The 27,800-nt window shown below is 38.7% G+C and overlaps 1 protein-coding gene across 1 annotated transcript in view; it reads right to left on the reverse strand.

Moving 5' to 3' along the window:
* Positions 1–27,800, reverse strand: part of LOC140633127 (coiled-coil domain-containing protein 144A-like) — a 606,261-nt gene that overhangs the window by 24,863 nt on the left and 553,598 nt on the right. The window contains 5 exon segments of the mRNA XM_072825150.1: positions 6,504–6,636; positions 14,087–14,199; positions 17,992–18,085; positions 18,632–18,702; positions 24,043–24,993. Coding sequence (XP_072681251.1) covers positions 6,504–6,636; positions 14,087–14,199; positions 17,992–18,085; positions 18,632–18,702; positions 24,043–24,993 — 1,362 coding nt within the window.

Consider the following 27,800-nt stretch of genomic DNA (forward strand, 5'->3'; position numbering starts at 1 on the left):
GATCATGGCGGTGATTTTCTTAATGTATTGTTAGATTCAGTTTGCTACTATTTTGTTAAGGATTTTTGCACTAGAAAATTGGCCTGTAATTCTCTTTGTGTTGTCTTTATCTGGTCTTGGTGTCAGGGTAATGCTGGCCTCATCAAATGAATTTGGAAGTTTTCCTTCCTCTTCTGTTTTTTGGGACGGTTTGAGAAGAACGCATACTAACTCTTTCTTTAAATGCTTGGTAGAATTGGACTCTGAAGCCATCTGGTCCTGGACTTGTGTTTGTTCCAAGTTTTTGGATGAGTGATTCAATTTCTTGGCTGGTTAGCATTCTGTTCTACTTTCTTCCTGCTTCAGTTTTGGCAATTTATATGTTTCTCGGAACTTATCCATTTCTTCTAGGTTGTCCAATTTGTTGACATATATTTTTCATAATATTCTCTTATAATTGTTTGGATTTCTGCAGTGTTGGTTATTCTCCTCTGTCATGTGTGATTTTATTTGGGTCCTTTCCCTTTTCTTTTTGAGAACTATGGCTAGAGCCTTATCAATTTTATTAAATTTTTCAAAGAACCAGCTACTGTTGATCTGTTCTATTTTTATTTGTGTTTAGTTTCTATATCATTTATTTCCACTCTAATGTTTTTTTTAAAGATTTATTTATTGGGGCGGGGGGGAGGGGCAAAGGAAAAGGGAGAGAGAGAATCCACCAGTAGACTGAGGTTGGAGGCTGAAGCAGGCTTCAATCCCAGGACCCTGAGAACGTGACCTTAGCCAAAATCAAAGAGTTGGTCAGTTAAACAACTCAGCCACCCAGGACCCCCATTTTTCCTCTAATTTTTATTATCTCCTTCCTTCTGCTGGCTTTAGGTTTCATTTGTTGTTCTTTTTCTAGCTTCTTTAGGTGTAAGGTTAGTTTGTGTTGAGATTTTTTTTTTTTTTTTTTTTTTTGCTTCTTGAGGTAGGCCTGTATTGCTATATATACTTCCCTCTTAGAATCAGTTTGGCTGCATCTGAAAGGTTTTGGGGGGATCCCTGGGTGGTGCAGCGGTTTGGTGCCTGCCTTTGGCCCAGGGCGCGATCCTGGAGACCCGGGATCGAGTCCCGCATCGGGCTCCCGACATGGAGCCTGCTTCTCCCTCCTCCTCTGCCTCTCTCTCTCTCTCTCTGTCTATCATAAATGAATAAATAAATATTAAAAAAAAACATTAAAAAAAGGTTTTGGACAATTGTGTTTTCATTTTCATTTGTTTCCATGTCTTTTGAAATTTCTTCATTTATTTCCTGGTTGGCCCACACATTGATAGTACGATGTTATTTCACCTCCATGTATTTGTGGTCTTTTCAGATGGTTTTTTGTAGTCCACTTCTAGTTTCATAGTATTGTGGTCAGGAAAGGTGCATGGTAGGACTTCAATCTTTTTGTACTTCCTAAGGCCTGTTTTGTGGCCTAATGTATGATCTAGTCTAGAGAATATTCCAGATCTGTATTCTAATTTCATTTATTGCACTCTTCATCTCAGATTCTTTTTAAACTCTTCTATCTCTGTTGTAAGGGTCTCACTGATGTCTTCCATTCTTTACTCAAGTCCACTGAACATCCTTATGGTCACTGCTTTAAATCCTCCATCAGGCACGTTATTTCTCTCTCTCTCACTTAGATCTCTGGCCCTGTGGCATTATCCTGTTCTTTCATTTGAGATAAATTCCTCTGTCTTCTCATTTTGTCTAGGTCTCTGACAGTTTCTCTGGGTTAGAAAAGCCAGTTATGTCACTTGTTCCTGAAAGTAATGGACCACTGAAAATGGTCCCGTAGTGCCCAGGGCCTGGTGCTTGAGGGAGGGTCTCCAGGGTGTGCGGCATGCACTCTGCTACTGGGTTCTGGCTCCTCTATCCCTCAGGCCAGTCATCTGAGAGATAGGCTCTCAGTATCTGCTGTGGGCAGTGTTTGGTACTTGGCCTGAATCTAGCGGGTTTGAACTAGCTTGCGAAATGAGACCTGTCACAGTCCACTGGAACTGAGACCCTGCAAAACTCTGGTCGGGACACATGGTGTCCGCAGGGGTTTGTACTGGTCTTCTGGGGGAAGGGCTTGCTGTGCTGGAACTGAGGCAAGCATGATTCAAAAGGGCAGTTCCCCTGGAGTGCAAACGGGTGGTGGCTGGTGTAAGCAAGTTAGGCAGCTGGTGTCAGAGTGGTACTGATTCCCACAGGTGGCTCTGTGTTTGTGCTCAGGGCCAGGGGAGGGAAATGGCACCAGCCAGCTGCTTCCGTTCTGTGTGCCTCTCTCCAAGTATAGTGCCCTACACCTTCTACCGTAGCCAAGCCCAATAACCTTTAAAATTCCAGGCTTTAATCCCTCTATAGTTGCAAGAACTCAGGAAATTCAGCCACTCTCCTTTTCCAAGCCAGTGGCTACGTGCATTCCCAGGTGTTCTCTCCTGCCCTTCGCTGGGACCACTACTCCCTCCCATCTGCTGCAGATAGGATCTCTTTCTCTTCTAAACTATATCTCTGTACTTCCGACTTTCTTTAAAGTGGCCTCTTCTCTCTCTTTAGTTGTGACCTTTGTTCTGTCAGTATTCAGGTAGATTTCTGGGGTATGTAGGATGAGTTGATAGGTATCTAGTTGTATTAGTGGGATGAGGTGAGTCTAGGCTCCTCCTACCCTGCCACCATCTTCCTTTCTCTAAGACATTTTTTCTAAAGAATCCCTTCAATTACAAATTATTAAAACTAGACAAGAACTCCTCTTTTAAATTTCCCCTCATGTTAGGGGAGAAAAACGACTGGCAAGCAGAGAGACATGTGATTTGAAGTATAACAGCTGAACAACTAGTAAAAGTTTAATAAGCAAAACGGAACCTTTTATCTGAATTCAAGTAACTGCAATTCTAAAAGAAAGGCAGCATTGAGTGCTTTTAAATCAATAATCTTCATTCTCCCTTCATCAGTGATGACATAAGGAGAACGTTATGGAATAATTTCTAATCTTTTCATTAGCGAAACAAATGTATTGTCCTTTGGCACACTTAAATTAAATATAATTTCTCCTTTATCTTACTGCAAGCTTATTTTTCAGGGGAGGTAGTAAGACTATCTCATCTTTATATCATACTAGAATGCTTCTCCATATCATATAGGTTCACTTTGAAATTTTTTTGTGATTCAAATTGCTCGCCTACTATTTGTCTCTGATAATTTGATTGTTTTTAAAAATATTTAATTTATTTATTCATGAGAGACACACACAGAGAGACAGAGGCAGAGACACAGGCAGCGAGAGAGGTAGACTCCATGAAAGGAGCCTGACATGGACTCAATCCTGGGTCTCCAGGATCACGCCCTGGGCTGAAGGCAGTGCTAAACCACTGAGGACCCGGGCTTCCCTGATAATTCAATTAAATGCAACAAGATATTTTACAGGTGTATTCTTGACATAATGTAATGAAATGTTTATTCTATTAATTACGTATTGACCTATCAAAGTACAGCTATGCATATCTTTCTATTTCAGTAAAAGAAGATGGATACAGGCAACTCTGTTTTCCAAGAATGTAGGATCTGTGCCAAGAACGGGATCGGCGCCAGTCTTGTATGCACAAGAACCAGGTCAAAAGAGTATCTAATTGTGAACTTTAAGATGATGGATTAGCAAGACTTCCAAACAGGAAGGCTGATAACCCAGAGTTAATCCTTTATATCCTAGATGGTGAAATCTATGGGTGAGTCTATGCATTATAACAAGTTAATAAAACACAACGAAGTACATAGTAGACAGTGGATCCTACAACCAAGACGATGGAAATGGATGCGGGAGGCACTGAGTGAGAAACTACAGGTATTACTGGAGAAGAGAAACGGGACTCTATCTTTTTGAGCCTGGCTTCTCATTGTGTCAGGTAGTCAGCAAGACATAAGCTGGCAAAAGGCTCCTTCAAAAAGTATAAGTCTCTACAGGAGTAAAGTTAGGTTCTACTACATTGACTTATTACATAATTGTAATATAAATGAGTGGTAATTTGCAAGAGGACTAGGAAAGAATTCTCATAAAATTTGATTTGGTAGTGGCCTAAGGATAGACATATAGGTCAATGTATTAGAATTGAGAATCTAAAAATAAACTCTCAAATTATAAGGGGATCCCTGGGTGGCGCAGCGGTCTGGCGCCTGCCTTTGGCCCAGGGCGCGATCCTGGAGACCCGGGATCGAATCCCACGTCGGGCTCCTGGTGCATGGAGCCTGCTTCTCCTCTGCCTGTGTCTCTGCCTCATTCTCTCTCTCTCTGTGACTATCACAAATAAATAAAAAAATTAAAAAAAAAAACTCTCAAATTATGGTGGATTGATTTTCAACAAGGGTGTCGAGACACTAAAATGGAATAAGAATAGTCTTTTTAACAAATGGTACTGAGACAAATGGATATCCACACACAAAGTAATAAAATTAGACCTCTACCTCACAACATATGTACAAACTTAACATGAAATATTAAGAGCTAGGGATCCCTGGGTGGCACAGTGGTTTGGCGCCTGCCTTTGGCCCACGGCGCGATCCTGGAGACCCGGGATCGAATCCCACATCGGGCTCCCGGTGCATGAAGCCTGCTTCTCCCTCGGCCTGTGTCTCTGCCTCTCTCTCTCTCTCTCTCTGTGACTATCATAAATAAATAAAAATTGAAAAAAAATATTAAAAAAAAAGAAAAGAAATATTAAGAGCCAAAATTATAAAACTCATAGAAAAAACAGGTGTGTATGTTCGTGATTGCATTTGGCAACAGTTTCTTAAATATGGCATCAAAAGACAGAAACAGATTAAGGATTTCATCAAAATCTAAAAAATAAAAGCTTCTATGCTTCAAATGTAACCATCAAGCAAAAGTGAAAAGGCAAGGTGATGAATAAAATATTTGAAAATCATATCCCTGATAAGGGGTCTGTAGTTAGGATATAGATAGAACTCTTACAATAATGAAAAGACAGTCCAATATAAAAATGGGCAAAATAAATGATTAGTTCTTTAAGCAAGATATAGAAATGAATAATGACCACATATAAAGTGAGATGCTCAACATCACTAGTTCTAAGAAATATGCAAATTAAAACCACAAGACAGATGGAACTCAACAAGTGTATTATGCTAAGTGAAATAAGTCAGAGAAAGACAAATACCATATGATTTCACTCCTATGTGGAATTAAGAAAAAAAAAAGCCAACAACAGATGAACATAGGGGAAGGTGGAAAAAAAGGAGAGAAAGAGAGGCAAACCATAAGAGACTCTCAACCATAGAGAATAAACTAAGTGTTGCTGTCGAGGTGGGCAGGGGGGACTAGATGAGTGATGGGTATTAAGGAAGGCACTTGTACTGATGAGCACTGGGTATTTAAGTGAGGAATCACTAAATTCTACTCCTGACACCAAGATTACATGATATGTCAACTAACGAGAATTCAAATAAAAATTTGAAACAAATGAAAATACCCCTACAACGTGTCATTTTACACCCAATAGAATAGCTATAACAAAAACAACAGATAATGACAAACATTGACAAGAATCAGGGAAAATGAGAATCCTCAAACACTGGTGACATAAATGTAAAATGGTGCAGCCAGTTTGGAAAATAGTCTGGCAGTTCCTCAAAAGGTTTAAACCAAAAATGTTAAAGGTCCTTTAACATATGAACTAACAATTCCATTTATAAGTATATACCCAAGAGAAGTGAAATGTTCACGCAAAAGCTTGTACATGCGTATTCACAACAGCATTATTAACAACAGCCAAAAAGTGTAACAGCTCAAACGTCCACCAAATGATAAATACATAAATAAAACGTGGGCTGTCCATATGGTGGGATAGTATTCAGAAATAAAAAAATAATAAAGTTCTGACACATGGCACAAAATAAATCTAAAAACATGCTAAACCAAAGAAGGCAGTCACAAAGGATCAAATATTTGGTGATTCCATTGAGATGACCTGTCCAAAATCAGCAGCAAATCGATAGAGACAGAGACTAGAACGGTGACTACCTATGGCTAAGAAGAATAGGGAGGGGGAAACTAGCATGAGGTGCCAGTTAAAGGGCATAGGGTTTATTTTTACGGTGACAAAATGTTCTAAAATGGATTGTGGTAGTCTTTGAATATGCATCTTTTTTTTTAATTTTTTTTTAATTTTTTATTTATTTATGATAGTCACATAGAGAGAGAGAGAGAGAAAGGCAGAGACACAAGCAGAGGGAGAAAGAGGCTCCATGCACCGGGAGCCCGACGTGGGATTCGATCCGGGGTTTCCAGGATCGCGCCCTGGGCCAAAGGCAGGCGCCAAACCACTGCACCACCCAGGGATCCCTGAATATGCATCTTATGTTCATTATATCTCAATAAAGTTATTACCAAAAATATATATCAAGTATGTAAGATTACTAGGAAAATCTGTATTTTACTGCTCAAAGCACAGAGGGATTTATTTCCCAATGATTTTAGAGTCCCAAAACTAATTAAAAATTACCTTCTGTCTTAGCATATTAATCTGAATTTCCATTTCCGTTTGACTGTTTTTTAAATCTCCATAGAAAGGAAGCTCTCCATTTTCATATTTACTTAATATCCTTCTTAACATGTTTATTAAGTGGTTCTTAAGCCTGCAGAAGGTATAGAATGAGTAAGTCAGGTCCTTTAAGAAGAAATATTTAATACTTATTTAAATAGATAATATGTTCTATCACATAAACAAATCTATACTTATGATATCTCATTTGTTCCAATCTCTCATTGTTTGAGAGAATACCAACTAAATTACATTGCTAAGTAAAAAAATATGGAAAAGATTTTTATGACACATATGGCAGTTGAAGGGTTAACAGGGTAACTATATTAAGAGTTCTTGTAAGTTATTATTAATATCTATTTTCAGTATGTGAATATAAAAATTAATCTATTATTAGGTAGTAGAGGCTAGTAATCCACGGTGAGGAAGAAAAGCATCCTCATCTATTAATGTTTTATAAAGACACAAAAATACATTTTGGTACCCACTTACCCCAGTCTAAAAGAAGGAAAGAAAATACAGACAAAAAACATCAAAGGAGATCATTCAAAACAGAAAGAGAAACAGGAAAGAAAAATATTTATAAAGTTTGAATTCAGAGGAAGAAGGAAGAGGCAGAGCTTTAGAAGAAAGGAAATCAGCAGAGAGAGAATGTATGATGATGGCCTATGAGACTGTTTTAAACAAAAATCTAATACCTTGGCTAGTACATTCTTAGGAAAGTGAAGGATGCCAAACAATGCAGAGAAACAAAGTTGAATGACAGAAAAGTTTTGGCGGATCAGAGCAAAACTTAAATACTCAGCAAATAAGCAGAAAGGAAGCCAGGTGGGAGCTTCAGAGACATCGGAAAGACTTTTTTAAAAATCTGAGTAGTGAAGTTGCTCATTTTATTCTTCATGAAGTCAGACATGTATTTTTGTATGAATGACATATTTTATAACTAGAAAACGCAGGAAGAAAATGTAAGCCACTTGAGTCAGAGATGGCAGAGCAAGAGGAGAACATAGTTTTGTCTGATCCCAGAAATTCAGCCAGAGAGCTTTCAAATCATTCTGAACACCTGTGAAATCAACCAGACATCTAAGGAAAGAATTGCAGCATTTCTACAAATAGAAAAGTGACCACTTTTTGCAAGTCTTGGTTAACTTTCACCTTCAGAGTTACATTCTATTCTTTCACCGTACTTAATTTTAATTCTATATACATGTAAGTCCTGCTTGTTTTTCCTTTGGGATATATTTCTCTAACAAAAAGACATAGGATATGGTATATTGCTCAGTTCTGTTCAACTGGGTGATAATATCCTTTTTTAAAAATTTATTCATGATAGTCACAGAGAGAGAGAGAGAGAGAAAAGAGAGAGAGAAAAAAGACAGAGAGAGAGAGGCAGAGACATAGGCAGAGGGAGAAGCAGGCTCCATGCACCAGGAGCCCGACGTGGGATTCGATCCCGGGTCTCCAGGATCACGCCCTGGGCCAAAGGCAGGCGCTAAACCACTGCGCCACCCAGGGATCTCTGATAATATCCTTTTTATTTTGACTTTTAATTTCCATTTTTACACTTACATTCTAGACTTTCCTTGTATTTAATTTTATTTTTGTATATATACAAGGTTTCCTCTTAACCATTTGGGGATGCAATTTCCTAACAAAAAGACCAAAATTCACATAGTATCGGTGTACTGCTCTGCTCTCTTGATCTCTCTAATTCTATTATCTCCTTTGTTAACCTTTAAATTGGCTTCGGGTCTCTTCTGATTTGTTTAGCATGTATTTATCTGGGGTCATTCTTGATATTTTTCTATTCTGTTCTCTCACTCATCTCTTCTTCTCTGGACAGAATGACAAGATGGAAAAACTCACCGCCACAAAGAGAACAAGAGGTAGTACTGACTGCCCAGAACCTAATCAGCATGGATAGAAGGAAGAGGCTGGAGCGAGAGTTCAGAATAATGACCATCAAGATAATAGCTGGGCTTAAGAGACACTCAGAGGACACTAGAGAATGCCTTTCTGGAGAAATAAAACAACTGATATCTAATCAAGTTGAGATAAAAAAGGCTAATCTTAGTGAGATGCAATCAAAAATGAAGGTTCTAACTGCTAGGATAAATGAGGCTTCACAGAGAAGTAGTGATATAGAAGACAAAACAATGGAGAATAAAGAAGCTGAGGAAAAACAAGAGAAACAACCACTGGACTATGACAGGAGAATTTGAGAGATGATTCGTACCACACAGCAAAACAATGTTAGAATAATGGGGATCCCAGAAAAAGAGGGGAAGGAGGGGGCAGAAGGCATATTTGAGCAAATTATAGCAGAGATCTTCCCTCATCTGGGGAAAGAAACAGGCACTCCAGTGCCAGGAGGCACAGAGAACCTTCCTCAAAATCAATAAAAAATAGGTCAATATCTCCAAGCAAAGCTTGCAAATTTCAGACCCAAAGAGAAAATCCTGAAAGCAGCTTGGAACACGAGGCCCTGAACTAAGAAGGAGAGAAATATTCAACTGGCAGCGGATCTATCCAAAGAGATAGCAGGCCAGAGAGAGCTGGCATGATATACTCAGGGTGCTCAATGAGAAGAATCTACAGCTAAGAATTTTATCCAGCAAGGCTCTCATTCAAAATACAAGGGGAGATAAAAAGCTTCCAGCACAAACAGAAACTAAAAGAATTTGTGATCCCTAAAACAGCCCTGCAAGGGGAACCTTTAAGAAAACAGAGAGCCCAAAAATAACACAGACCAGAAAGGAACAGACACAGTACACCAAAACACAGACTTGACACGTAATACAATGGCACTACATCCATATCTTTCAATCGTTACTCTGAATGTAAACAAGCCAAATGCCCCAACCAAAACACACAGGGTATCCCAGTGGATTAAAAAAAAAAAAAAAAGCAAGACCCATCGATATGCTATCTGTAAGAGACTCATTTTTCGACACAAAGAAAACCCCAGATTGAAGGTGAGGGGGTGGAAAACCATTTTATCATATTAAAGGACATTAAAAAAAAACTGAGGTGGCAATCTTGATATCAGACAAGTTGTATTTTAAACCAAAGACTGCATTAAGAGATGAAGAAAGACACTATGCCATAATTAAATGGTCTATCCAAAGAGAAAATTGAACAATTATAAGTTTTAATGCCTCTAAAGTAGGAGCAGCCAACTATATAAACCGATTTTCTGTTAAGATTTCATTTATTTATTTATTTGACACAGAGAGAGAACAGAAGCATGGGCAGCAGGAGAGGGAGAAGCAGACTCCCCACTGAACAGGGAGCCTGATGAGGGCTTGATCCCAGGACCCTGAGAACATGACCTGACCAAAGGCAAGGGCTTAACCGACTGAGCCACCCAGACCCCCTTATGAACCAATTAATATCAAAATTAAAGGAACACATTGATAGTCATACAATAATAGTAGGCACTTTAACACACCACTCACTGTAACGGCCAGATCATCTAAGCAGAAGATCCACAAGGGCACAAGGGCTTTGAATGACACACTGCACAAAATGGACTTCACAGATAACTTCAGAGCATTCCATCCTACAGCAACAGAATACACATTCTTCTCGGGTGCACATGGAACATGTTCCATACTAGATCACGTACTGGGTCATAAATGAGGTCTCAACTGATACCAAAAGATTGGGATCATTCCCTGCATACTTTCAGACCACAATGCTTTGAAACTGAAACTTGATCACAAGAGGAAATTTGGAAAGAATTCAAATACACGGAGGTTAAAGAATCAAGCCAGGGAATAAAAGCACAGTTTTAAAAACCTCATAGAAACAAACAAAAATGGAAACGCAACTGCTCAAAACATCTGGGATGTAGCAAAGGTCATCCTAAGAAGGAAGTATATAGCAATACAAGTCTTTCTCAAGAAATGAGAAAGGTCCTAAGTACACAAGCTAACCTTACACCTAAAGGAGCTGGAAAAGAACAGAAGATTAAAACCTAAAACCAGCAGGAGAAGAGAATTCATAAAGATCAGAGCAGAAATCAATGAAATAGAAACCAAAGGAACAGTAGAACACATCAATGAAATCAGGAGCTGGTTCTTTGACAGAATAAGATCAATAAACCCCTGGACAGACATATCAAAAAGAGAACGGACCCAAAGAAATAAGATCGTGAATGAAAGAAGACAGATCACGACCAGCACCAGAGAAATATAGACAACTATAAGAACACATTCTGAGCAACTATATGCCAACAAAGTAAGCAATCTGGAAGAAATGGATCCCTTCCTATCAAAACTGAAACAGGAAGACACAGGAAACCTGAACAGACCCATAACCAGCAAGGAAATGGGAGCAGTCATCAAATATCTGCCAACAACCAAGAGTCCAGGACCAGGAGGCTTCCCAGGAGAATTCTACCACACATTCCAGGAAGAATTAATCTATTCTTCGGAGCTGTTTATAAAAATTAGTAATGGAAGGGAAACCTTCCAGTGTTCTCTGTGAGGCCAACATTACTCTGATCGCAAAACCAGAGCAAGACCCCACCCAAAAGGAGAATTACACTCCAATATCCCTGATGAACACGGATGCCAAAATTCTCAACAAGACACTGGCTGGGAGGATTCAACAGTACATTAAAGGATGATTCACCATGTCCAAGTGGGTTTTATGCCTGGGCTGCAAGGGTGATTCGACATCTGCAGATGAATCAATGTGATACACTACAGAAATAAAAGAAAGGATAAGAACCATAGGATCCTCTCAAGAGATGCAGAAAAAGCAGTTGACAAAGTGCAGCACCCTTTCCGGATCAATACTCTTCACAGTGCAGGGAGGAGGGGAGCATATCTCAATATCATAAAAGCCATCTACGAAAAGCCCACACCCGATGCTATTCTTAATGGGGAAAAACTGAGAGCTTTGCCGCTAAGGTCAGGAACACAACAGGGAGGTCCACTCTCTGGACAACCAGTGTTGTTCGACATAGCCTCAGCATTTAGACAACAAAAAGAAATAAAAAGGCGTCTGAATCAGAAAAGAACTCAAACTCTCACTTTTCTCAGAGGACATGATATCCTATGTGGAAAACCCAAAAGACTCTACGCCAACATTGTTAGGACCCTTTCCTGAATTCAGCAAAGCAGCAGGATAGGAAATCCATGCACAGAAATCAGTTGCATTTCTATACACTAACAATGAGATGGAAGAAAGAGAAACTGAGGAGTCAATTCCATTTACCATTGCACTAAACACCATAAGATACCTTGGAATAAACCCACCCAAAGAGACAAGGATCTGTACTCTGAAGAAGACAGGACATTCTGGAAAGAAATTGAGAAATCATAAAGAACTGAAATCATTCCATGTTCATGGATTGGAAGAACAAATATTGTTAAAATGTCTATGCAAGCTCGAGCAATCTCTACATTCAATGCAATCTCTATCAAAATACTACCAACTTTTTTTTAAGATTTTTTATTTATTTATTCATTAGACACACAGAGAGAGAGAGAGAGAGAGAGAGGCAGAGACACAGGTAGAGGGAGAAGCAGGCTCCATGCAGGGAGCCCAACGTGGCACTCGATCCTGGGTCTCCAGGATCACACCCTGGATTGAAGGCAGAGCTATACCACTGAGCCACCTGGGCTGCCCCCAACTTCTTTGCATACAGCTGGAGTAAATAATACTAAAATTTCTTTGGAACCTTAGAAGACCCCGAATAGCCAAAGGTATGTTGAAAAACGTAGCCAAAGCTGGTGGCATTAGAAGCCAGCCTTTAAGCTCCATTGCAAAGCTGTGATCAACAGGACAGTATGGTCCTGGCACAAAAGCGGACATGTCAATCAATGGCCCAGAAGAGTAAATCCAGAAGTGGACCCTCAACTCTATGGTCCACTCCTCTTCAACAATACTGGAAAGAAAATCCAATGGAGACAAAGCAGTCTCTTCAACAAATGGTGTGGGAAAATCAGACCACCACATGTAGAAGAATAAAACTAGACCATTTTCTTACACCATACACAAAAATAGAGTCAAAATGGATGAAACACCCAAATGTAAGATAGGAATCCATTAAAATCCTAGAGGAGAACACAGCCAGCAACCTCTGTGACCTTGGCTGCAGCAACTTCTTGCTAGACATGTCACCAGACGCCAAAATGACCTACTGAGACTTCATCAAGATAAAAAGCTTTTACGCAGCAAGGAAACAGTTGACAAAACCAAAAGACAACTGACAGAATGGCAGAAGGTGTTTGCAAATGCCTTATCAGATAAAAGGCTGGTATGCAAAGTCTATAAAGAGCTAATCAAAGTCAACACCCAAAGAAAGATAACCCAATGAAGAAATGGGAAGAAATGAAAGGACATGTCTCCAAAGAAGACATACATATGGCCAACAGACACATGAAAACATGCTCAACATCAGTTGGCACCAGAGAAATACAAATCAAAACCATGGTGAGTTTCCCCCTCACACCTTTCATAATGTCCAAAATTAGCAAGTCTGGAAATGACAGATGTTGGCAGGAATGCAGAGAAAGGGGGATCCTCTTACGATGTTGGTGGGAATGCAACCTGGTGCAGCCACTCTGGAAATCAGTACCAGAGGTTCCTCAAAGAGTTGAAAAAGGAGCTACCTATGTAAAACCCAGCAATTGCACTAGAAGGTATGAATCCCAAAGATCACTTTGGTCAGGATCCAAAGGGGCACCTGCACCCATATGTTTATACCAGTAATATCCACAATAGCCAAACTAGGAGATCCGATGTTCTTTGAAAGAGGTATGTATAAAGAAGGTGTGATATAAATAAATAATCATATTTATTTATTTATTGGACAGAGAGAGAGAGAGAGAGGGAGGGAGAGAGAGAACAGAATATTACTCAGCCAATAAATAATGAAATCTTGGGACCCCTGGGTGGCTCAGTGGCTGAGAGTAGGCCTTTGGCTCCGGGCATAGGGGAAGGGAAGGAAAAGTAAAACAAGATGAAATCAGAAAGAGACACAAACCATAAGTCACTCAATACTAGAAAACAAACTGTGGGTTGCTGGAGGGGAAGGGATTGGGGGCGATGGGGTAACTGCCTGATGGGGATTAAGGAGGGCACGTGATGGCATGAGCACTGGGTGTTACATAAGACTGATGAATCACTGAACTCTACCTCTGAAACTAATATTACACTATAAGTTAATTAATTTGAATTCAAATAAATAATATAAAATAAAAAGAAATACAAGCAAATCCAAGATAACTTTTGATGTTGTTATATGACACAGTTAAGTTTTTAGAGATTAGGATATCTGCTCTAAGAAAAGAACACTATTAAAAGGAAAGATTACCTAAGAACAAAGATATCTTGCAGAAAAAATTCACGGTGGACAATGAAAAGCGCAGTTGACAATATATGTCAAAGGCATTGTTGTTATTATTTAAGGAATCACGGAAGAGTAAATGTAGTATTTTGGCAAGAATTTCTATTTAGGTTTTTATAAACTACAATTACAGATAAATTAGTTAATTAATGGTTAAAGTGATGTGAAATATTAGTCTTACCCAGTATTCTCTTTTTCCAATTCCTCATTTTTCTTCACTTCTTGATCCAACCTGAACTGCAAAGGCTGTTTTAACTCCATACATTTCTTTAGGTTTTCCTTTTCATCACCACACTTTGGAAACAATTTTTTAAGAACATTAGTTTCAAAAATCAAGAGACTCCTTCTTCTTTTATAAAATGCTATTTCTCATGAATCCATGAGTAATATGTGTTTAGACAGGTTTATAAAATACATATAAAATGTAGGTTATGAACCAAATGTCAATGAAAAGAAATCTCAAAAATAAGGATGTTTGTTAAAACAGCTTCAACTGAGTTTATATTTTCATCATTTTTGTTTCTAGAATTTAAATTGCCAAAATTTACTTGGGAAATACAGAGGTTTTTAATCCACATTAATGAAAAAAATCTTTAAGGTGGCTATACTTACATCTGAGTTTCTAGAGATGTCCTAGAAGCAGTTTCACCAATGTCTTAAGATACTCTGGGTTTTGTGAGATCACAGCTTAAGATACAGTCTCTGAAAAATTCCCATACTGTCCCCATTATAATTTTGATGATCATCTGACTTTAGGATGAGATACTCTCCTTCTCTGCAAGCATTTCAAACATTTCTCTGCAAGATTTCAATTTCTTCTTTTCTATTGACCACTTTTCTCTCTAAATAAAATTCAAGGCTTCCCAATATTCTATAAAAACGTTTCCTTACTCTTGCAGCATTTTCGATCATCTTGCTTTTCCCCTTTCACTGGACTCGAACATTCTTTAATGTGTCATCTCAGCCACAGATTCATCTTTTCATCGCGTCTTTTACACTAAAATCTGACTTTCAATCCTGGAATTCCACTAAAAAGTTTTGACAATCATCAAGGATCTGTTTTTACAAGTCCTGATCCTGCTTTACTTCTCAGCAGCAGCTGAAAACAATGCCACATCTTCCCTCTGCTCTTCTAATCCCATTTCATTTCTAAATGACAGCAAACGCTGACATTCAGTCCTTGGACCCTTGCTATTCCTCTTTTTCACATCCTCTCAGAGTTCTCCAAATCCCAAGGCTTCAAAACCAGATGCTCTATTCTATACTTTCAGCCTTGACCCATTTACTGAGGTCATGTGTATGCTTCCATCTTCCTTCTAGTTCCTCATAGACAATATTTTCAACCACACATTCAATACCTGTTACCTGATGTGCATTACCTTTCTAGTTAGCTAATCTGTTATTTTTATATATTTTTTTAATTTATGTATTTGAGAGAGAGAGAGCATGAATGGGGAGAGGAGCAGATACAGAGTGAGAAGCAGACTCCCTGCTGCAGAGGGAGCCTGATGTATACAGGACTCGATTCTGGGACCTTGAGGTGATGACCTGAGCCTAAGGTAGATGTTTAACCCACTGAGCCACACAGGCACCTCACACAGTTAATCTTGTACATTTTATCTTGACTCTTTTTGGGATTACTTTGAGTTATTTTTTAAAGATTTTATTTATTCATTTATTTATTCATGAGAGGTACGGAGGGAGAGGGCGGGGGGGCAGGGAGAGAGAGGCAGAGAGAGAGAGAGAGAGAGAGAGAGGCAAAGAGACAGGTAGAGAGAGAAGCAGGCTCCATGCAGGGAGCCCCATGGAGGACTCCATCCCAGGACTCCAGGATCATGCCCTGAGCTGAAGGCAGACGCTTAATGAGAGAGACACCCAGGCATCCCGAGTGTATTTTTTTTTAATTTTTTAAAATTTATTTATGATAGTCACACACACACACACACACACACACACACACAGAGGCAGAGACACAGGCAGAGGGAGAAGCAGGCTCCATGCACCGGGAGCCCGACGTGGGATTCGATCCCGGGTCTCCAGGATCGCACCCTGGGCCAAAGGCAGGTGCCTAACCGCTGTGCCACCAAGGGATCCCAGTGTATTATTTTTTAATCTGGGGGGGGGCACCTTTACCCTCAGGATGCTGACCATTGTACTTTGTCTTGCTTTTCTTTTATAATGCAAAAGTTCAAAAAAAAATAATGCAAAAGTTCTTCCCAAGGGTTGGATTATGAACGGTTTGCCTTTGTTTCCTTTTGAATACTTTCCTATTCCATAGAGACGTGAACTTACGGAAGTCTTCTTCTAAGTTCTTTTCAGACACATACTTGACTATTTTCTTCAGAGGCTTAAGTCAGCTAGAGCTAACTCTTCTTCCCAATCCATATTTCTTCACCTCAAAATGGTGTCCATGAAATATCTTAACACAGATGTAGTCTCTGTCCTGGGGATTCATGAGGTGAGAACCTTCTAGAGAAATTAGGGCTATGAACTAAGTTGCTGGAAAGCTATTTAAGTTTTTATTTTATAGGGTAAGCTTAAAGTGGCTAATCATTTTATACCATAACCCTAATTCATTTCTATAGGAATATGCAGAATTATCTATGGATATTCTTACAAACTCTGTAATATGTGGTGGCTTCCTAATAGATTCCTGTGTGATATTGTAGGGGGACAACTCATGGCACTCTCAGTCAGAGATAAGACTCCTTGTCAAGTTAACTGCATGAAAAGTACAGTAAAGCAACTTGAGCAGTTTTATATGAAGTCAGGAAAAAAAGTTTTTTTCGATGTTTCTTTGGCCACAGAAAGGACCAGTCAACAGAATGTGCTAGTTCCCCTGATAGGTATGATTGTTTAATGAAATTTGCATGTACCTAACTTATGTCACTGAAAGAAACTAGTTGTAGGTCCATCTACCTCATAGTTCCAACTTAGAAGTCCCAAAGCAATCTTCTCATCTTAAATCATTGGTAGCCACTCCTACAAAGGACGGTATGAATGGCACGATAATCCTGTACTGCTTATAAATGGTTATATAGTTTTCACTACCTATCAATAAACTGGAGTCCTGGATTGCACATTAATCTTTTCTGAGATTGGACTGTTAAATCTCTGAAAGTATGATTAACTCAAGGTAATAGAAAAACATTCATTTCTGAACTTGCAATGAATGCTAGGAGCACTAGGTTACTCTCTAAGGCCCTGACTGAGCAGTCATTTCTACTTTTTCACTGGCATCTCTTTTCCTTTACAAAATCCAACAAGGAGAAAACTACATCCCTTTGAGAAAAATGTTTGCATAATTACCTAGTAGTCATTCTGCTTTTTTCTAAGATTCTATTTATTTATTTATGAGACACACACAAACACACTCACACACACACACACACACACACAGAGGCAGAGACACATGCAGAGGAGGAGCAGGCTCCATGCAGGGAGCCCCATGTGGGACTCAATCCGGGGACTACAGGATCATGCCCTGGGCCCAGGGCAGGCACCAAACCACTGAGCCACCCAGGGATCCCCCTCGTAGTCATTCTTAATGAAGGCAACACACTACCAATTTGTAATTACAAATCACCACAAATTATTAGTAAAGTAATTCATTCTCAAAATCTCAGTGAAGGGTTGAGATTACAAGAGAAAGTCAGCATTCAAGATCAAATTATTACTCAAAGTTTGGGGAATTTTAAACATATTGAAAAATATTAGCAGGGACTCAGACATTAGTATACCAATATTCATAGCAGCATTACCAACAATAGCTAAGAGGTAGAAAAACCCAAATGATCACTGACAGATAAACAAAATGTGATATATATATATATAAAATACTGTTTTGCTTAGGCTATCACAATCCTTTTTATTAAAATCTTACTACAAAAATGATTAATTTATGCATTCAGTCAACTTTATCTATAAAGAGGAATTATACCAAGAGTAGTTAAATAGCAACCATATGAATATAATAAATATTTTTATGAGTGAGAATTTTCATATTATCCAAAATGTTCTTATACACTACTACTAGAGATATAAAAATTCCTTCTCCTTAGGACAGAAATTAAGAGACTGACTTACCGAACTTGAACTTAACAGGTCTTTCTGAAGCTGTTCAATTTGGCCTGCTTGCTCCTTGACTGTAACTTTTAACTCGGCATTTTCAACTTCAAGCCTAAAATGCATATTTTAAAATATTTATTCTCAGACACAAATTTTAAACATACCACATAATTTCTAAACAAACATCTAAAGGTCTTACATAAATTCTTAGAAATTTAAAAAGTAGATTTGGCAATTGTGCCATTTTTCTGGTTGTGTTTTGGGGTTAATGTACAAAATTTAAAGATCGTAAGCAAAAAAGAAAAAAAAAAGGATCGTAAGCAAAAATTATGCATTTCAAAATCCCACAAAGCTGATATTTTTACCCAGCTAAACAACGATGTATTTATCATAATGGATATATTTCTCATACTATACTACTTATCTGCTTTATAAATACTCAAGTTATTTTCTGTGCTGCTTTCACTTGTCCTGTTGCGGGACGCCTGGGTGGCTCAGTGGTTGAGAGCCTCCCTTTGGATCAGGGCACGATTCTGGAGTCCCAGAATTGAGTTCTGCATCAGGCTTCCTGTAGGGAGGCTGCTTCTCCCTCTACCTATGTCTCTGTCTCTCTCTGTGTCTCTCATGAATAAATAAAATCTTAAAATAAATTGCATACTTTTTTATGTCATCTCTGAACTTCTGAACGCACCTTACAACCTTTGTTTGTAACTCCTTTGCTTCTTGTCGCTAAAAAAGAAAAGAAATACTTTTAACTACTGACAATCTAGTATAAAACCACCATCATCTGTTTTTGTAAATACAATGTCACTGGACACAGCCACATTTTCCTCTACATACTGATTTAAGGCTTCCCCAGAATTATACTGCTACAATAGAGACCTATGACTTGCAAAGCCCAAAATATTTACAATCCCCTGACAGAAAAGCTTTCTGAGCACTCTTCTAGTATTAAAAAACAACATTCTAACGTTTTTAAATTATATTTTATCAGGTACACATACAAATTTACGTATTGTTCAAAGGCAGAAAGACAGGAAATTACCTTATGGTAAACTTTTCTAGTTTTCTATTCCAAGCACCACATCAATTATAATTTTAAATATTCACATTTACAAATCACCATGGGCATTCCAGTGATTATACAAGTTAACATGCTGCTTTCAGGGACACTCAGATATTTCAAGTAACAGCTTCTGAGGCAGGATCTCTGTAGGAACCAGAATGCCTGGATTTGAATTCCCAGCTCCCCTGGGCATTTGCTGTTTGACCTTGAAAAATTACTTCAAATTCTGTGTCTCAGTTTCTTCATGTGTAAAATGAAGTTAATAATAGTATCTACCTCACTGTGATAGTCGGAAGTTTAAATTAGGGAATATACATAAACTACTTAGAAGAGTATGTGGCACATACCAAATTCTAAGTGTCTGCAATTAGCATTATTATTGTTGTTGTGTTTTACGTTCTAATGATATTTGATATTTTAGGCAGACGGCAGGCCAATGAAAGTGGTCTCTTACACAAGTTATATTGAAATCATTCTTCATACCACTGAAAGCGGTAGCAAATGGGGAGCATAAGGCCCAGGATATAGCCTCAGGACTTCAAAACACTTTCACTACAGGTGCCTCAGTGGCTCAGTCAGTTAGGCATCTGCTGTGGGCTCAGATCATGATTTTGGGGTCCTGGGATTGAGACCCCAACATCAGGGTTCCTGCTCAGCAGGGAGTCTGCTTCTTCCTTTCTCTCTGCCCCTCCCCCTGCTTGTGCACTCATGTTCTCTCTCTCTCTCTCTCCCTCTCTCTCTCTCTCAAGTAAAATATTAAAAAAAGGGACACCTGGGTGTCTCAGCGGTTATGTATCACTTGACCTGGGACTTGGCTCAGGCTTGATCCTGGAGTCCTGGGATCAAGTCCCACATCAGGCTTCCTGCATGGAGCCTGCTTCTCTCTCTGCCCGTGTCTCTGCCTCTCTTTCTCTCTGTCTCTTATGAGTAAATAAACAAAAGTTAATTTTTTTTAAATCTTCAAGAAAAAACTTTCAAAAATTCCACTAGCCAATGGTACTTTCCTCCACTTATAATAATTTTAATTTACCTCCTCTCTATACTACTCAGTGAACAATGCTCATGGACTACAGTGCAAACAGTAACTCCTACACTGAGTGATACATAACTTACATGACCATCAGAGGCAAGGTAAAGCCACTGATGTGGAAATAATGGACTCTTGCTAAACCAATGTTCCCAAATCATTTTATGTTCATATTGTTCATCTTAGCAACTGTTTATGTTAGAGGGCTTTAGCAAGTACTCTGATGAGTAGAGATTAAGGCTCCGTGGTGTGGCATATCAGAAAAGCTGCCCTCAGGGGCACCCGCTGGCTCAGTTAAAAGAACATCCAACGGTTAACCTTCAGTTCCTGTTCAAGCCCCACAATAGATGTAATGATTATATAAAATAAATAAACTTAAAAAAAAACCTGTCCTCAGAGCTTTGTAGTTGGTAAAGTGCTGGAACTCTGTAAATCTCAGTTCTGGTTGCATAATGAAGGCAGGCATATTTAGACTGTTTTGCCATAATCAGAAAAAAACAGCATCTGATTGAATACTTTGTCCGATCGGATTAAATGCTTTCAGTTTTACACTTAACTGCTTAAAATACATTTAGAATACAGCTTTGTGTTATGTTTCAATCAGAAATTACTGCTATGGTATAATTTTATCCTAAAAACTGTTAAGATATTCTCAAATTTAGGCAAGGACAGGTACCATACACATAAAATATTTTCCCTCTTAGATACATTTGTACATAAGAAGACAGAATTATCGCTCATGAAAAAAAATAAAAACAATGTAAAATAAAGGACTAAACTGGTCTGCACAGACTAGATAATACATGTAAAATAAAGGACTAAACTGGTCTGCACAGACTAGATAATACGGGTGAAGAAAGTAAGTTCAGGGGGAGTTACAATAATCAGAGAAAGCCTCATGGAGAATGAGAGACAATGAGCCAGGACTCAATAGTGTAGGATTAGGCAAGAGGAAGGGAAACTAAAAAGACAGAAAGGGTAGAATGAGTAAATAAAAAAGGGTGAGAGATGGTAAAATCACCCCAATTAACTTAAAGGATAAAATCTGATGGCAGAGAAATACAGATGTCCACACAACTAAACCAATGTTCACAGCAGCATTATTAATGGCCACAAAGTGGAAATAACCCAAAGGTGCATTAAATGATGAATGAACAAGGGCGTTAGCCCACAATGGAGGACTGTCTGACCAGAAAAAGAAATGAAGCACTGACATATGCTAGAACACAGGCGAACCCTGAAAACAGGAAGTGAAAGAAGCGAGTCGCAAAGGACCACACGTGGTGTGACTCCCTTTATAGGAAACATTCACAATAGGCAACTCTATGGAGACAAGAAGTAGACTTCTGGTTGCCCGAGGTCAAGGGCAACAGCTAAGGGTTTTTTTTCAGGGTGACGAAAATGTTCTGATGGCAGTGATAGTTGCAAAACCCTATAAATATACTCAGCGACAACAACACATGTTAAATGGGTCAACTGTATGGTAGGTGTATTTATAGCTCAATAAAGCTTTTAAAAAGAGTCAATGGCAGGACCTAGATAATTTTCTTAATTCTCTCTTTTGGCTTTATATACATCATCTGAATATTTCCATGCATTTTAATATATAAATATTAAAAATATAAATATTTTATAATATTTATAAATAAATATATTAAAAATAAATATATAAAAGGAAAAGAAAATGAAGGAAATGCCTCAGTTCCACTAGTCGTAACCTTTCTTTACAAGTTTTCCTGAAATCAGTACAGAGTCTATATCCATCAATAAAAGTGAAGATGAGAAGTAAGACGATTTTCTGAAACATTCCGTTAAACCTTATCTTCTGATTTTATCTAGCTCGCCTCATCATGGTAATAGAGATCTCAGTAGAAAACATTGTTTTTAGGGCACCTGGGTGGCTCAGTTGGTTTAGGCGTCCAACTCATGATTTCAGCTCAGGTCATGATCTCATTGGTGGTGGGTTTAAGCTGGCATGGGGCTCTGTACTCAGCAGGGAATCTCCTGGAGATTCTTTCTCTCTCCCTGTGCCCCTCCCCCTACTCATGAGTGTGCATGGACATGCATTCTTTCTCTCTCTCTCAAATAAATAAATAAATCGTTAAAAAAAATCGTATAGCAGGAGAAAAAAGTCCCTCAATTTCTGTGAATGGGTAAATGCTATAAGGAAAAACATAGAACACAGAGAGAGCAGAATGAAAAGTCAGAATTTAATAAATAAGTGCATGGTGAAGACACTAAAATTATGCTAAATTGAAATGAAAATACAAAAGAAAGTGGTCCATGGAAATTAGCATCCTAAAACATTTATATTATTTAACCAGCTACAGAGGAACTGTTGACATGTTATATGTAATACATATGTGACTTTCGATTTGATCCAATGTTTTTAAATCCTGTACCTCATCTTCTAAATTAATACGATAATGTGATAACTCCGGTGAAGCCTGTGACATACATTGCTTTTTTAGGGCATCAGCCAGTTCTTGTTGAAGTTCTCTCATAACTACCTAATAAGACCTTCTGTTACTGATTTTAGAAATCATCCTATTATTATGTTAATAATATAATTCTAACGTATGTACTTTATCACCACATACATCAACTCACCTTTTATTCCTAGAATGTACACACTGCTAAGTGAATTCAGTTAAAGACACAAAAAGTGTTATCCCTCCTGCCTAGTCAGTATTATGTTACACAGATAATTATTTCAGCCCCACTCTCCATTCCTTGTTGATGAATTTGCAAAGCTTCCCAGCCTGCTGAAGTCTCAAAAAGAAATGGGTATTGTATAGGTGAGACTAGCAGTGGTAAATTCTACATTAATCAAATATTTTCTCTCTTTTTTATTAGAGGCTAAAATTAACTTCCAAGTTCTTCACATACTCAATCCTCTGCTCAAATCCTTCCAATAGGTTACTATCTCAGAACAAATGTGAAGTCATACTAATGGCCCTCAAGCCCCCTACATAACCTGGCTTCTGCCTCCCTCCTGGCCTCAGCTCCTAGAGATCCCTCCCCTGTTCATGCTCACTCCACTCCTGCTATACAAGAATCCTGCCATCCCTCCCTCAGTAGCCTGAAAATGGAGATCCAGTGCCAAATTAATAAATCACAAAGATACAATTCTATTGGAAAATTTTAAGCCCAAATGGTAGTTACCAATGGAGTTTTGAAATGAGCAAATTATTTAAAAATGCTTAAATTATAAACCGTGGTGGGAAGATGAAATCAAATACAGCTTTGCTAAGTCACCAGTTATCCCAAATTATGATTTAGTGAAAAGTAGATGCCTTCAAAGAGTGAAAAGGTCACAAGAATAAATGATCTGAGACTAAACATTTAAATTTACATAAATAAAAATAAAAGTATGCTAACTGAAAATGCTTAAAAAGCTATCAAAAAAAAGTACTGAGATACAGCACCTACACTTCAGTTCATGTGACAAATCTGGAGTTAGTTGTCAAGGTAATCCACTTATTTGAACCTCAAGGTCAAAACACTCAGGTATGAGCATTTCCACTTATCTGTTCATCATGGTATTAAAACGTGGTGACAAGAATTAAAACTATTTTAGTAGTACTAACAATAAATTATTAATATCAGACTCCTTTCTTTAACAATGTATAACTTAACCTCTTGAAGTTTCTCATAGATGACGTGCATTTTTATTCAAATTAAAGCACCTTTCAGGTCTAATTTTTATTTGCTGGATACAAGTTATGAAGATTCAAAACTGACCCATAATCATTCAGGTCGTGATCTCGGGGTCATGAAGTGGAGCTCTGCACTGGGCATAGAGCCCACTTTGGATTCTCTCTCCCTCTCCATCTGCCCCACTCCCATTTAGGTGCAGGTGCACTATTTCTCTCCAAAAAAAAAAAAAAAAATAGTACTAATAAGCCATAACCAAACATTACTTTGAACTTTCTAATAGGAAGCTTGAAAAATATTTGTCTTTCTGAATACTTACTTCTCTTTCTTCTTTCTCATCTTCATATCTAAATGCTCTTTCCATTATCTGTTTACATTTATTGATTAACTCCTTATTTCTTTCTCGCAGTTGAAGAGCTCGTTTTTCACCTGCAACTCGAACCATTCTTACAATAACCTGAACCTGGTCTTTGAGATAAATTATAGTCTTTTCTTTACATTCCACTCTGCTGTAGGCATCATCTAGTTGCTCTCGGAGCAACATATTTTCACTTTGTAGTTGAGATAATTTCTCTTCTAAGGATTCATGCTTTCCCATGTATTCATTCACTTTACCTTGTTCGTTTTGAGATTTCTGCTCAATTTCCTTCTTCTGACCCTGTGTTTGTTTTGGGTTTCTTTGTAAATGTTCTAAAGCCAACGTCTTTTCTCTGAGAGCATCTCTTGTATACTGGAGCTCAATTTCTAGGGCATTAAATTTACTTTCGACTTCAGAAAGTTGCTGAGAAAGCACCTCATTGTTATCTTTTAGGTTAGACATCTCAAAGTTCATTTTGTCCTGTAAATGACACCACTCATCTTTTGCTCTCTGGAAAGCAAGTTCTAGGTCTCTTTTTGATGCCTGACTTTGATCACGATCCTGTATAGCTGTAGCGACTCTAGCTCGGTATGATTGAAGTTTTGCTTCCAGTCTTTCTCTGTTTAGCTTTTCATCCTGCAATTTAGAGTTCAGCATGGTATTCTCAGTTGTCACAACATTCAGCTGCCCACTAGATTGGAATACTGTATTTGTTAATGTTACCTCATTCAGTTTTATGGCGTTTTGAAGACTGTCATTCTTTTCTTTTTCAGTTTCAGTGTCTTCACAATACCTCTTTTCCTGCTTCTGATTCCTTATTGTGTCTATTTCCAGTCTTAGCATGGCAAGTTCATCTTGCAACATGCGGTTTTCATGTAACAGACCTTTTTCTTTTTCATGAGGAGGAGAAACCTAAGTAAAACAAGAGTCTTTTAGCTGGAACTCAATAAAATGACATTATCATGATTTTCTCTGAAATCAAAGAATATCCTATGTTTATACAAGGAATGGGTTGCAGTTAAGTGGATATCCAACTGGAAAAACACAAAGTTGGATCCAAGCTCAAACTTTTATACAAGCATAAATTCCCCAAAGTTCAAAAGTTTAATTGAAAGCAATGAATGCATGAAAGGAAAAAGAAATCATGACAAAATCCTAAGAATCTCAGAATTGGAAAGGTCTTTCTCTGGTTTACAACAAACTCAGAAGGCTTGAAAGAAAAAAACTAATACATCTGACTACACTAAAATTGAGTTTATAGTCTCATGTCTAACACAGTCCACAGGAAAACCCTTAGCTCTGCATATATTTGGACAGATTCAATTTCCTAACCTCACTTTGTCCTGAGAATATTCCATACGTATTCAACTTTTCTAACATTTCTATACTCAGTTATAAGAATTTTATCTACTGATAACTAATAAATCTAGGCATTGTACTACAAACATGTCTGCACACATTAATTATCTCTTTTAGTTATCACAATTCCAGAATGGAGAGGTTAAAAATACTAAGTGAGCTGCAGGACATTCCCCAGGTCTTTGTACCCACTACCACTATTCTGGCACCAAACTGCAGCTACTTCTCTAGTGTGAATCTTAAATACAAAAGAAGCCTTGTATTTCAGGAGTGGCTGGGTGGCTCAGTCAGTTAAGCCTCTGCCTTCGGCTGAGGTCATGGTCCCCGGATCCTGAGAGCAAGTCCCGTGTCAGGCTCCCTGCTCCACAGAAAGCCTGCTTTTCTCTCTCCCTCTGCCTCCACTCCCCCTGCTTGTGCTCTGTCAAATGAATCCATAAAGTCTTTTAAAAAGAAAATAAAAAGCCTTATATTTCAAAATACCAATACTAACTAAGGTAAAATTTATGTAGCTCCTAGAAAAATCATGAGATTATTTGTGGCTGCAACTAATTTTATTTCCTCTTCAGATGTTTAAAATGGCAATAAATGCAGAAGAGGGGAAAATACACTGAGCTATTTTACTAGGAACAAAAGACTTATCAATAAATTATCAGTAAGTATATATTACAGCATATGATTATTTCAAAAGCTTCTTGTAGGGATCCCTGGGTGGCGCAGCGGTTTGGCGCCTGCCTTTGGCCCAGGGCGCGATCCTCGAGACCCGGGATCGAATCCCACATCGGGCTCCTGGTGCATGGAGCCTGCTTCTCCCTCTGCCTATGTCTCTGCCTCTCTCTCTCTGTGACTATCATAAATAAATAAAAAAATTTAAAAAAAAAGCTCCTTGTAATGAAATCAGATACTACTTGGAGCAAATTGTTACTCATCTCAAAAGTAGGAGACTAACATCTGAAGTAAGGTCTTAAAACGGGCTACACTTTTCCTCCTGTTCATCAGTGGAAGTGTGAAACTAACCCCTCTATGAATATAGAGGTGGTGAAGGAATTGCCAAAAACTAAAACATATGTTGTTAGTAGCAAGAGTTTTGTGCTTATGGAAAGCTCATAAATTCCATACTATTTTCCAAAATAATAAAAACTTCTACTTCAGATAAGGGCATTATGAATGTCACTATTTGACACCTGCAGACAAATGCATTTAAATTAATGAACGGACTACAAACTTCACTCCTCCCTATATAGACCCGTATGTGTATGTATGTACGTATGTATATATGTATATACATACACACACACTCACCCACAAATATATATGTATTCTTTTAAAATCCTCTGTACTTACCATAATGTACAGGGTTGGTTTTTTAGAAATATACACATGCATGGAGAAAAATAATAATTCCAAAAAATAAAATATACATACGTACAAATACATACACACGTACTTCAAAATAACTAAAGAAAATACCTCAGAATTCATTTTAGTATGAGACATTTCTGACTCATTTCGTTTGCAAAGGTGATTGTTTAGAATCCCATCTTGGGTGGGGCGGGGGCAAGGTGAGGGAGGAGTAGGGATCCTCAAGCACCTGGCCCCACCAACTTACCTTGATAACTTTCAAATCATCCTGAACACCTACGAATTCGACCTGAGATTGATTGATGATTGATTTTTATTTACTTTTTTACTGGAGCTCGATTTGCGAACATATAGTATAACACCCAGTGCTCATCCCGTCAAGTGCCCCCCCTCCCCCGGCAAGTGCCCGACCTGAGAATTTTTTTTAAAAGATTTATTTATTTATTTATGATAGAGAAAGAGAGAGAGAGAGGCAGAGACACAGGAGGAGGGAGAAGCAGGCTCCATGCTGGGAGCCCCACGTGGGACTCGATCCGGGACTCAGCCCTGGTCAGCCCTGGGTCAAAGGCAGGCGCCAAACCGCTGAGCCACCCAGGGATCCCCCCGAACTGAGATTTAAAGAGAGAACAGTCAGAACGCTACAGAGAGAAGGGTTTTCGCTCCTAACAAGGTAGGGAGGCGGAGAAAAATAAGAATCAAGTGGGGAGGCGCACCGGAGGAGCCGGGCTGAGGCCTGCAGCGGGGAAAGCCTCCCAGGCGGGTAAGCGCAGCCCTGGAGAAGCAGACAAGTGGGAGCTTTAAAATCCGCCCCGGATTCCTCCGGGATGGAAAGGCGCTCAGCTGGGAACTCCGCCAGGACGTGGGGGGTGGGGACCTCCAGTCTCCGGGGTCACTGACAGAGGAAGTGCGCAGGGTCGAGCGCCCCCCACACCGGCCCAGCTCCGTAAAGGGCTGGAGCGCGCTGCGCGGGGCCTCGGGGAGAAGCCGGTGTGTCGGGAGGG

The sequence above is a fragment of the Canis lupus genome, chromosome 5, assembly GCF_048164855.1.
Source record: "Canis lupus baileyi chromosome 5, mCanLup2.hap1, whole genome shotgun sequence".
Classification (NCBI taxonomy): Eukaryota; Metazoa; Chordata; class Mammalia; order Carnivora; family Canidae; genus Canis; species Canis lupus.